General features: G+C 48.3%; 1 protein-coding gene across 2 annotated transcripts in view; it reads right to left on the bottom strand.

Annotated features, from left to right (window-relative positions):
* NPLOC4 (NPL4 homolog, ubiquitin recognition factor) overlaps positions 1-12,338 on the bottom strand; it is a 68,911-nt gene extending 56,573 nt beyond the window's left edge. For both annotated transcript variants that reach the window (XM_070483829.1, XM_044745975.2), the window contains exons 1-3: positions 12,145-12,338; positions 8,918-8,998; positions 1,513-1,625 (exon numbers count right to left, since the gene is read on the bottom strand). In XM_070483829.1, the coding sequence (XP_070339930.1) occupies positions 1,513-1,625; positions 8,918-8,998; positions 12,145-12,159 (209 nt within the window). In that variant the 5' untranslated portion in view covers positions 12,160-12,338. The remainder of the gene's footprint in view (positions 1-1,512; positions 1,626-8,917; positions 8,999-12,144) is intronic.
* Positions 12,339-12,719: the final 381 nt, after the last annotated feature.

Raw genomic sequence — 12,719 nt, forward strand, 5'->3', positions numbered from 1 at the left:
GGTGCCTCGGGTACAGCACTGGTGCCTCGGGTACAGTACTGGTGCCTCGGGTACAGTACCTCAGGTACAGTACTGGTGCCTTGGGTACAGTACTGGTGCCTCGGGTACAGTCCTGGTGCCTTGGGTACAGTACCTCGGGTACAGTACTGGTGCCTCGGGTACAGTACCTTGGGTACAGTCCTGGTGCGACCACAGTCCAGTTTGATAGCTTTGTCTCAAAGGCATTTCATTCTGTAGCCTCCTTTCCTTGGATCCAGCTTTCAGAAGAGTTTTTCAAAACTTAGCCACTATCTTTTGAGGGCTCACCATGTACAGGCGCCGTGCAGCCGTGTGAAGGAGGCACTGCTATCCCCTTGCAGACAGGGACGGTGAGGCCCAGTGAGGTTAAGTAACTTCCCCAGGCACACAGCCAGTGAGGGCGCAGTGTGAATCCAAACCCACCTAACACTCATGAGAAGTGATTCTTAAGGTGCAAAAACCATTTACAAGCTGGGAGGAAAGATGAGCCTCATCTGCACTGGAAATGGACATCAACGACAGGCTTTATCTAATTACAGGGGTAGGCAAACAGCAGATGTCCAATAAATATTTGTTGAAGAACAAATAAACGAATGCTGTAAGTGCTTTTTCATCTTCTAGATATACTAACTTGTGAACCTAAAAACGAGCACACAAACTGCCAAAATAGCCTATTATTCTGACAGGTAAACACACAGCCAACCACCAGCAAAGTCCAGCCCACCCACTCACGCTGCCTGCAGCCCCCGTGGGAGAGCTCCCCACCCACCAGCTGAGGCCTGAATGATGTTAAGCGTTCGGCTCACTGATATGTTAGCAGGTGTGCCCAGACAGTTTAGACAGAAGTTGGCAAACTTTTTCTGCAAAGGCCCAAAACAGTAAAAATCTGTGGCTTTGGAGGCCATGCCATCTCTGTCACAATCACTCAGCTCCACCCTTGTAGGGTGAAAACCCGTAAATGAATGCCTGAGGCTGTGCTCCACTGAAACTACAAAAATAAGCAGTGAGCTATGGGAAGAGGTCTCTGTACCCCATAAACCCCTACTGACATCACTCGTCAACTCTAGGGAACTCTATGGGGTCTCGCCAGCAAGAAATATGGTCTGGGCACTGAGCCACTGCACTGCCGGCCCCTCTGCCCGACAAGCAGGTCCCGAGGCAGAAGCCCGCACAAAGCTCCGTTCAAGGTCCTCCTCTGCAGAGAAGCAGCCGACTGTGCAGCTCACCCACCGCACCCCCGCCCTAGACCGCAACTCTCTCTCCTCAGTGACACACATCTCAGAATTCTGCAAGTCAGCCAAAGCGGCTCAACAGTAACTGCAGATTCAGTGTGATTGCTGAATACCTGGCAAGAAATATGGTCGCCTGTGTTTCAGCCAGTGACTGGGACCATAATTACAGTATCAGGGCGATGTGAGGAGGAAACAGGACAGAATGGAGCAAGCGTGGTGGGTAACCGGTGCCGTCATCCCACCCTCCCCGCCGGGCACATACTTGATCTTCAGCAGGTTGAGGGACTTGTTGGAGGACGCCGTTATCTCTCCAGTCTTGTTTCTATTGATGTAAACTGAGAAGCCATTATTTTGGAAGCCAAACTCCTTTGCGACCTAAAACAAGCCCCAAACAACAGACAGTTAATAAAATATTTAAGCATCATTACTCTGATCACATATACATCAGACAATAGGAGAACACTCACTAAATTTAGAAACTGCTCCTCGTTAGCCAAATTTCTCTGGTTATTTTGCTCTCTTGTGAGGAAATTTGTACTGTTTATGCAGATGTCAAGTAAAACGAGAAAAGTGGCCAAAAAGAAGCAAAGCTTTTGTAAATGATAAGACTATGACACATTTAAGAGTTTGAAGCAAGCTGGAGTCATGGCCATATCTGGAAAGTTTAATTTCTGCTTTTGAAATCAATTCTAAAAATTCACTTCCAATTTTGAAACCTAACAGAAGAAAAATGAAGTATAGAAGATGCCACTAAATCAGTAACAAATGTCCACCATGCCAGGTGCTGGGAATATTCATTTATTCACTCAACAAACAGTAAGCAGTCCTGTGTGCTGTTCCATTCTGGGTGCTCAGAACACAAGACGGAGTAAAAACAGACCATGCTCCTGCCATTGAGGATCTCACCATCAAGTGGGGGAGACAAACTCAACAAAGATGAGCACCACAGGTTGAGATAAGCACCAAGGCAGGAAGGGAGAGAGAGCAAAGCAGGGAAGAGGCCGTCCCAGAAGGGAGGACAGAGAAGTTCTCTCTGAGGAGCACATGTGAGCAGAGGCCTGGAGGAGGAGAGTGAGACTGCTACGCACAAAGCTGGGAAGGAACAAGGCAGGCAGGAGGAGCACATACAAAGGCCAACAGGCAGGAAGGAGTTGGAAAGAGTGAGGTCAGAGTCCAGCGGGCAGGAAGGAAGCAGGACGTGATGAGACTGGCGAGGTAGACAGGAGCTGACACACAGGACCATGTGGGCCGTGAAGAGTCTGCAGGCCAGGTCAGGAGCCATGGGAAGCCACAGGGGCTGAGGACAGGAGGCTGCCGACCTACTGATCCTATTTCTTATTGCCACTCTGCTGCAGGTGGGAAGAGGAAATGGGATAGCCAATCGTCTGGACAAGAGGAGACAGGCTCAGATGAGGCCAGGACAGTGGAGAGGGAGGGAGGAGCACACCTTCCAGTCATCATAATCAACAGCCCCCAGTAAGGGGCAGGATGAGAGGGCAGAATGGAGTGAGGGAGAGGACGGACATCACAGTGGTGTTCAGAATTCCGGGTTGAGAACTGTTGGAAGGTGACACCTGTAAGGGAGCCATATAAGAGGCTGAAGGAGGAAGACTGAAAGGAAAATCAAACCTTCTTTTTTTTTTGAGGAAGATCAGCCCTGAGCTAACATCTGCCAATCCTCTTTTTGCTGAGGAAGACTGGCCCTGAGCTAACATCCATGCCCATCTTCCTCCACTTTATATGTGGGACGCCTACCACAGCATGGCTTGATGATCTGTGTTATATCCGCACCCAGCATCCGAACCAGCAGACCCCAGGCTGCCAAAGCCGAACATGTGCACTTAACCGCTGCGCCACTGGGCCGGCCCCATCAAGCCTTCTATTTAACGCTGAGATTTGAATTGACTTCCAGACACCCTGGTGAAGGCATCAGGCTGGCAGTTAGTACTTGAGTTTGAGGCCAGGAGAGGGATCCAAGCTGGTGCTCAACATTTAAAAGGGTCATCAGAGAAGAGTTAAACCAATGAAAAGACAGGGTCTCGCGGCAAAGGAGCAGAAATAATAAAACAGAATCAAATGGAAATTCTACAAATGAAAAATATAATAAATAACTGAAATGGAAAATTCACAAGATGGGTTTATCAGCAGAAGGGAGATGACAGAAGAAAGAGTCAATTAACCTGAAACTATATAATCTGAAGACAGAGATTTAAAAGAAAAATGAACAGAGCCTTAGCAACCCCTAGAACAATATCAAATGACCCTCAAGAGAAGACAATGAGGATACAACTGAAAAATTGAAGAAAGAATGGGCAAAACCCTCAAATTTGATGAAAAACACAGAGTAACAAATCTGGAAGTTCAGCAAACCCAAAGGAGGATAAATAAAAAGAAAACTACCCGTAGGCACATGATCATCAAACCGCTGAAAACCAGAGATCAACTGAGACCAAAACAATGGGACAACATCTTTAAAGTGCTGAGGGGGACTAAAAACTTGTCAGCTCAGAATTCGGTATCCGGCAAAAATACCCTTCAAATACCAGGGTAAAAGGAACATATTTTCAGGTCAACAAAACCCGCCAGAGCCTGTTACCAGCAGGCCTCCACTACAGAAAATGCCTCCGGACGTTCTTCAGGCTGAAGAAAAGCAATACTAGACAAAAACTCAGACCTAGAAAAAACACTGGAAAAGTAAAGAAGGCAGGAATTATGAAGATAATAACTCTAAATTATGCAACATGAAACTATCACATTAAATGTTTTGTGATTGTTAAAAAAAAATAGAACTGCCATGAGACTCCTTACAAAGAGACAGCATGGGTCAGGAATGAGAGCAGGGAGGAGCTGGACATTTCCCTAAGTCAACTGAAGGCTCACCGACAGCTGATGCCTTGTTCTACCTGCTGCTTTTTACCTATGGTTGATTTATCCTTTGATATGGAATTACGGATAACAGCTAGTATTTATTCACTGTAAGAAAAAAGAGTTAATACTTAACTTTATGTATTAACCTTATATTCTACTGATTTAAAAAAATGGATTAAAAGTAATTTCAAAGCACCTTGTCATTCTGAAAGCAATAATAAGAAATGGTCTTTAAGACAAAGCTAAGATTTTATATCAGATATACTATAATAAGTATGTGATACCACTTGATTTTTTCCTCCAAGCTAAAAGTGGCATTACTAAAATTAAGTGGGGCCAGCCCCATGGCTGAGCGGTTAAGTTCTTGCGCTCCCCTGCAGGCGGCCCAGTGTGTCGTTGGTTCGAATCCTGGGCGCGGACACGGCACTGCCCACTAGGCAATGCTGGGGTGGCGTCCCACATGGCACAACCAGAAGGACCTACAACTAGAATATGCAACTATGTACTGGGGGGTTTGGGAGAGAATAAGAAGAAGAAAAAAGACTGGTAACAGATGTTAGCTCAGGTGCCAATCTTTAAAAAAAAAAAGTTGAAGTATTATAAGGAGACGGGACCATGTCACATGCTGCTGAGAGATCAATTAAGAAAAGACTGAGAACCACCCACTAGCCCAAGCAGGTAGGACGTGAGGTGACTCTCTAAGAGTCGTTTCAGGGAAGCAAGCACAACAGCAGCCTGACAGAACAGGCTGAAGAGCACTAGGGTGAGGAGGGGCACCGGTGAGTGAGACAGCCAGAAGGACTCATCCTAGAGGGGTTTACGGCTGATGATTCACGGAAAAGGAATTCTTGAGTGAGAAGCATTAGACGGTCTCACAGGAAGCCAAGGCTCAAGATTCTGTGAGAGATTTTCCGCATAAACCATCTCACCACACTTGAAAACATCAATTTCCTTAGAGGGCATAAATACCACAAATTACATCAGGATCAAGGCTATCAAGTGTGGGGACAGCAAGCTAGAGCCAACAACGTTCACAGAAGACAACCTACACTTTTCAGGCAACTTTGTGATTAGACAGGAAGGCCATTTCAAAGCCCATTTATAGGGTACATGTACACAGCCAAACTATTAATTACTAAAGGTCAGTATGATCCCACTTACATGAGACACCTGGAGAAGTCACATACACAAAGACGGAAAGTAGGATGGTCGTTGCCAAGGGCTGGGGCAGGAGGAGAAGGGAGCTGCTGTTTAATGGGACAGAGTTTCAGATTTGCAAGATGAAAAAGTTCTGGAGATGGATGGTAGTGATGGTTGCAAAACAATGTGAATGTACTTAACACTATTGAATCGTACACGTAAAAATGGTTTAGGGGCCGGCCCCATGGTGGACAGGTTAAGTTCACACGCTCGGATTCGGCAGCCCAGGGTTTCGCCGGTATGGATCCTGGGCGCGGACATGGCACCGCTTGTCAGGCCATGCCAAGGCGGCATCCCACATGCCACAACTAGAAGGACCCACAACTAAAATATACAACTATGTACTGGGGGGATTTGGGGAGAAAAAGAAAAAAAAAAAGGAGATTGGCAACAGTTGTCAGCTCAGGTGCCAATCTTAAAAAAAAATGGTTTAGATGGCAAATTTTATGTTGCGGGTTATTTTTTTATCACAATAAAAAAAAAGGATGTAAATCTACATTTATTGACATAGAACCATGTCCATAACCTACTGTCAAGTGAAAAAAAGGTTACAAATGATCATATGATAAGAATTTAACATCTTTGAAACGGATACATCTTAAGAGCAACAGCGTCTTACAGTTTTTGCCTGCAGGGCAGCAGGACTGACACAAAGGACACTGCCTGGGCGTGTGTAAACTTGTCACCCAGGTGGCATGGCTGGACAACTGTCACCCTCAACATTTCTATCAAACAAGCCATTTAACCATCAGTCAAGGAAGGAAGAGGAATCCTGTTTGTCAAGCCCTCCTGGTAGGATGGAGAGAACTTCAGCACCAGCACCCGCAGAACAGGTGTCAGCAGGTGGCACACTGACCCTGCCGACAGTGCAGACAATGACTCTCCGCGGTAAGACATGGACACTAACAGCTGAGTCAAAAAATGGTTTAGAAGGACTACCCTCTGAATGTGATGTTGTAGGGAGATCCTACCCAATTAATTTCCCCAAGATTTTCATTCTTATGTATAGGTAAAAATAATACATGGTTAAAATAAATTATTTCCAAATAAGTCTAAAATACCACTTTATTTAAATATAAAATTCTAAGTGACAAGGGACAGCAGGTGTGATAGCACTTTCTTCTTTCTTAGTGATACATAAATGTTTCTCCTTAAACTCAATACACTAGATCTGACAAGCACAGCAACAGTACAGTATGATCCCACTTCGGCAACAGTTTGTGCACGTATGTGTAGGGTGTGTGACTGCATGCACTCACGTGTGCACGCACAGACGTGCTATGTTAACAGTTATTTCTGGGCAGCAGAATTGCAAGTGATTCTTGCTTGTTTCTTTATGCTTTTCTGTGTTGCCTGAATCTGTTATAATTAATCCATACTATTTTTATAATCAAAGGAAAGGATTTTCATTTGAGGGAAACATACTTCAGAGTAATAAATGTGTTTGTTTTTTAGTATTCCCAAGAAAATTTCTTCCAAGCAATGACTACTGTGTTGATGATGGCTTCAGCGATCAAACAGTCAAAATCAAACTATATCTCCCCAACTCCAACCACTTCCAATGACAAGCTGTCGTGTCTGTGTTTCTCTATGCGAGGCAACAATGAACCACCCAGAGGGAAATACCAGGATTTCAGGAATACTTCTGAAGCAAACAGAAGTCAGAACTACAATGTTATATTTTTAGGTTTCTCTGAAATCTTCTGAATTTAACCTGTGTGACCACTCTACATTTGATACCAAGCACAAAAACCTCAAGTTAAAAACAAAATCAGGGCCAGCCTGGTGGTGCAGCGGTTATGTGCGCACGTTACGCTTCGGCGGCCCAGGGTTCACCGGTTCCAATCCTGGGTGCAGACATGGCACCACTTGTCAAGCCATGCTGTGGTAGGTGTCTCACATATAAAGTAGAGGAAGATGGGCACGGATGTTAGCTCAGGGCCAGTCTTCCTCAGCAAAAAGAGGAGGAGTGGCAGCAATTAGCTCAGGGCTAATCTTCCCAAAAAAAGCCACAAAAAAACCCCCACAAAATCCTATCTACCCGTGGTTACTATAGCCTAAGTTAAAAAATGTCCCTATCACAAAGCCTCAGAAAAGTAAAGAACTATAGGTAGTTCTCTTACGTCTGGTGTTTATCCGCACAATTATCTAAGCAATAGCCACTTAATGCTTAATCTTTGTGCAGATGACCTCTCAAGAATTCTAGCACTTACCATATCCTAGCACCATCCCTAAGAACAAGCTGACAATGGTCAGATGCTACTGCAAGAGTAGGATACTAAAAATTTCCTGAAGACTCAGAGATTCTGTTACCTATTGCACCTAATTCTTCTTCCTTTTATTCCTAGAAATATGGTCCTGTAAGCAGTGCTATTGGAACCATGATAGCAACTACGTTTTAGAAACCAAATTTCCCAAGTAAGAGTTGTGGCCTCACCAACAGATCACAGGCCCAGTGTGAGCCTCAGTAAGTCTCTTTACTCCCCTGGCCTTCAGTTTCCACCTTTGTGAAAATAAAAAAGTCAGACTATAAGACACCTAAGATTCCCTCTGGCTCTAACAGTCCATGACACTACAGTATTTTTTGCTTATGAAAAATGAAAAACGATATTTTTCATCATTACCAAAGGTAACACCTGCTTGCAACAAATTCAAATAACACAGAATGTATAAAGCAGAGGCTGGCAAACTTTTCCGTAAAGGGCCAGGCAGTAAATATTTCTGGCTTTGCAGGCCACACAGTCTCTGCCCCAGCTCACCTCCCTGCCGTTAGAGCTCCAAAGCAGTCAGACAATACACAAATCAATGACTGTGGCTGTATTCCAGTAAAACTCTACTTACAAAAACAGGCGGCCAGGGCGAGCCCGGTTCGCATGTTCTGCTTCTCCGCGGCCCAAGGTTTGCCGGTTCGGATCCCGGGTGTGGACATGGCACCACTTGGCAAAAACCATGCTGTGGCAGGCGTCCCACGTATAAAGTAGAGGAAGACGGGCAAGGATGCTAGCTCAGGGCCAGTCTTCCTCAGCAAAAAGAGGAAGATTGGCAGTAATTAGCTCAGGGCTAATCTTCCTCAAAAAAAAACACAGGCGGCCAGCCCTGGAGCCATAGTTTGCTGTCCTCTGGCATGAAGTATAAAGTGAGAGCCACTCTCCTGACTTCAGGCCTCTCCTCCCAAGGCTACCTCTTCAAGTCAGCTGGTGCTCTTTCACGTCACATTCTGTGCTCACACAACAGATGTGTGTTATGTGGCATTAGTTTTTAAGAACAAAGGGGATCATTCTATACATGTTTTTAACAATTCCCCTTTGACAGACAATTCAAGTTTTTCACTCTCCTCTTTTTCACTGTCATAAACACTACTCCTGTGACATGGTTTTACACCTACATCTGGGCCCTTGGTCCTACACTTGTACGCAGTGGTCAGTCGTGACACAATGTGATGCTGTATCAATCCAACCAAGCTCGATAGAGAAAAGCAATGCAATAGACTCAACTTGGGAGTGGGCGGAATGAGGAAAAGAGGAAAGGTAGAGAATGGGAAGGGAATACAGTGGAGGACGAAGAAGATCCTGACAGGCAAACACCCGAGCCACAGGTACCTTTTTCAAAAATGTTGCAGCCGTTTCTCTCTTGGTTGCTGTGATCCGCTTCACCCCATCTGGAGACTGAACACGAATGATCTGTTGAAATGAAACGAGATGGTTACTGCACAGACCAGTAAGGTCCTGATCTATTATTAACACTAACATCTGCAGTCTTTCAACATCATATGGGTGACCGAAACTTAAAGCCAAACCCCACCCTTCCCCTTGCGATACCAAAGTTTCTACAAGATGAAGCCGAGGTACGAAATTCATCAACATATGGGAGGACTTCCTGAGAGGACTGCCCTGATTCTCCACGCTTATTTCATTCAGAAAGACACAACCCCAATTCCTAACCATTACTTATGAAGAATATCTCTGCAACACTAATATTTTTCTCTTCAGATTTACAAAAAACAAACAAACAAACAAAAACAGAAGAAAACCCCACCATGCATCATGAATGACCAGGTTCTTTAAAAAAGGTCTGGGGGCCGGCCAGTGGCATAGTGGTTAAGTTCACTCGCTCCAGTTCGGCAGCCCAGGGTTCACAGGTTCAGGTCCCGGGTGCAGACCTACACACCACTCATCAAGCCATGCTGTGACAGCGTCCCACATAAAATAGAGGACGATGGGCACAGATGTTAGCTCCGGGCTAATCTTCCTCACAAAAAACGTCTCACATTGTTCCAGGATGTACACACAGACATTAGACTGACTTAAAAGAGTCGTAAGAAACCTTCTAATTTATTTACTTTTTTTTAAAGATTGGCCCTGACTGACATCTGTTGCCAATCTTCCTTCTTCTTCTCCTTCTTCTCCCCAAAGCCCCCCAGTACACAGTTGTACATTCTAGTTGTGAGTGCGTCTGGTTGTGCTCTGTGGGACGCCACCTCAGCCTGGCCTGATGAGCAGTGCCATGCCCACGCCCGGGATCTGAACCAGCAAAACCCTGGGCCGCCAAAGGAGAGCGCACAAACTTAACCACTCAGCCATGGGGCTGGCCCGTTATTTACTTTTAATAGAAAGATTAAAATAAAAGAAGTAAAAGTGTTTAACACCATCATAAAAGTCAGCAAAATTTTAAAAAAACTATTTTTGCGGCGAGCCTGAAACGACGGGCAGGCCTGGAAGGCTCCTGGACAAAGAGCGCCACTTTCCAAGACTGGGTCTCTACACTGACCAAAGCCCTTCCGAGGTGCGCTATCACAGAGGCGACCTCGGGCCACGCTTCAGTCAGGGGCAGGACACCACACGCCCTGCCGCACACAGGCCACGCAAGGGGTGGAGGCACCAGGCTGCAGGTTCTCCTCTCAGCAGTCACTGCACTGTGCACTGTATTTAAAACAGCACTGCACAGTGGAAAACGTAACAGGCCGTTGTTTCTGAAAAGAGGTTTTCACCGATAGATATGAGATAAAACGCCACAATGGCTTTCAATCTACTGTCTGCTTTTATCAAACAAATTAAGGATAATCTAGATTTTCCTAAAATAGCTGGACTCCGTCTTTCTCGTTTTCTAGTAACTTTGAGTTGACTGAACAGGCTTTGCCCCCACATTGTTCTCAATTTTTAAGATTTTGTTTCAAATAATCCTTAGGAAGTCCCAATTGTTAAGAGCATAAAATATCTTGTTTTTGCTCCTCAACTATACTTGCTTAACGTGTGGAGCGCACGCACAAAGTCTTTCACCCGCTGATTTCTAGGACACTTCATGGCGGATTCTACACCCAGAGACGTGCTCCGCAGCCTGTGGCATGGGCATCGAGTCTGCCTCCACCCTTGGGCACGTCAACACGGGAAGAGCAGTTTCCCGGTCGAAGATTCTGGCCATTCCTCCCACTGCTCACCCAGGACCAGAGCATGACACTGCACTCCTGGAGGGACTAAAGGTCAGGCTTACAGGCTTCTGGAGAGTTCCAAGCTTAGGAAGTCGCTCTACCTGATCCTCCACAACAGGGCACGGCAGTCCAGGTCTCCCAGCCAAGCCCAGCATTAACCCCAAGAGACAAACAGAATTCGTACTGAGGGAAGCTCTGGCTCGGCCTCTGACACAGGCTACAGAATTAAGTCCCTAAGGAGAGACAGACCTGCAACATGGACACACCGCCTCTCCTAACTTAGGTCTCACTATTTATAAGGAAATGAGCTCAGGGGCCGCCCAGTTGGCACAGTGGTTACATGTTCACTCTGCTTCAGTGGCCCGGGGTTTGCAGGTTCGGATCCCGGGCATGGACATACCCACAGCTCATCAAGCCATGCTGTGGCGGGGGGTCCCACACACAAAATAGAGGAAGATGGGCACACATATTAACTCAGGGCCAATCTTCCTCACCAAAAATAAAAAAGAAAGAAGGTGAGCCCAGACTACTTCCTGGCAAAGTCAAAGAACTGGTGAGATAAAAATCAGTTTAACTCACAGAAATTTTTAGACCTCTTTCTAAATTCAAAAAAACACCTTGGAATCCACTTCAGAAGGCGGCTCTGTTTTAAGCCCTCACAATCTGAGAAATGCGACAAGAGACCCCTGGCGTCGAGGGGGGCCTTATGCACGCCCGTGGAGCAATGGCCTTGTCCCTAACACTCACTCGCCCGTGGCCACTCCGGTTCAGCCAGAGGCACCCCGGTAAACACAAAGTTTGGAAGCAGATCAGAACCTATTACTAGAAGCCACCAACGACAGGTAAATCCTATTTTAAGAGGAGCGAGGTCCTCTCGGGCACTCGCTGCCGCCGCTCGTCTCCAGGCTGGGAACGCGGAGGAGCCGCCGGGGCCCGTGCGCGGAGCCGGGCGCGCAGGAGCCGTCCGAGCACAGCCCCCGACGCGGGGCCGGGCTTCCCGCCGACGCCGCAGCGGCCGCGCCCGGGCGAAAGCTCGGCGCCCCGGAAGACCCCAAGCATCCTCCGCGGCAACCGAAAGCCGTGCGCCTCGGGGGGGCTCCCTCCGATCGCAGCGACTTCCCACCGGACGGGAAGGGGGCGCGCCCGCCCCTAACTCAGCCCTGCGGGCGCCCCGGCCGAGCGAGGCTCCCGGCCCCGCGCACCTCCGCGCCCGCCGGCCCCGGGCCCCGCTCCGGGAGCCCAGCCGTCCGCGGACGCCGGCGGGGCGCGCGAGGCCCGGGCCGGGGAGGGCGCGCGGGCGAGCCCGGCGGAGGGAGGGAGCCCGGCCTCCCGCAGGCCGCGCCGGCAAATCTGCTGCCTCATGCCGGCGCCGCGCTCGCGCCCGCCCGCCGCCCCACTCACGATGCTCTCGGCCATGGCGGCCGCTCCCGCCTCCGGGCTCGAGCCCCGGGCCGCCGCCGCCTGCCGCCCCACGGGCCTCGCAGCCCCGGCCCCGGCCTCAGCCCCGGCCTCCCGCCGCCGCCGCCACCGCCGCTCCAGCTTCGCCGCCCGGCCGCCACCGCCGCGACGTCCGGTGCCTCGCAAAACGCGCTCCGCCGGCTGCGCAGCCCCGAAACCCGGTTCCGGCCCCACCAACGGCCCGCGCATGCGCAGGGCGGCCCCAAGCCCGGCCTCCGCGCCCCTCCCCGCCTCGCTCGTGGCCCCGCACGCCCCCTCTCCCTCCCCCTCCCCCTGCCCCGCCCCCGGCCTCTCGAGAAAGAAGCGCTTGGAAAGATGACTGTGCTAGTGACATATGCTCCTTATTTAAAAATCCAAGCAATACGGAAGAGTCCAAAAAGAAACAAAAGCAAGTATCCAGACCTCACCCAGAAGTAACCACCGGTGGGGTTATAATTGGGCAAAGTGTCATTCCGGGCCTCTCGATGGTCGTATACAAGCAGAGAGAGAATTTCAGGAAGGTGACATCATACCTTTAT

Source organism: Equus asinus, chromosome 13, assembly GCF_041296235.1.
Source record: "Equus asinus isolate D_3611 breed Donkey chromosome 13, EquAss-T2T_v2, whole genome shotgun sequence".
In the NCBI taxonomy this organism is placed as follows: Eukaryota; Metazoa; Chordata; class Mammalia; order Perissodactyla; family Equidae; genus Equus; species Equus asinus.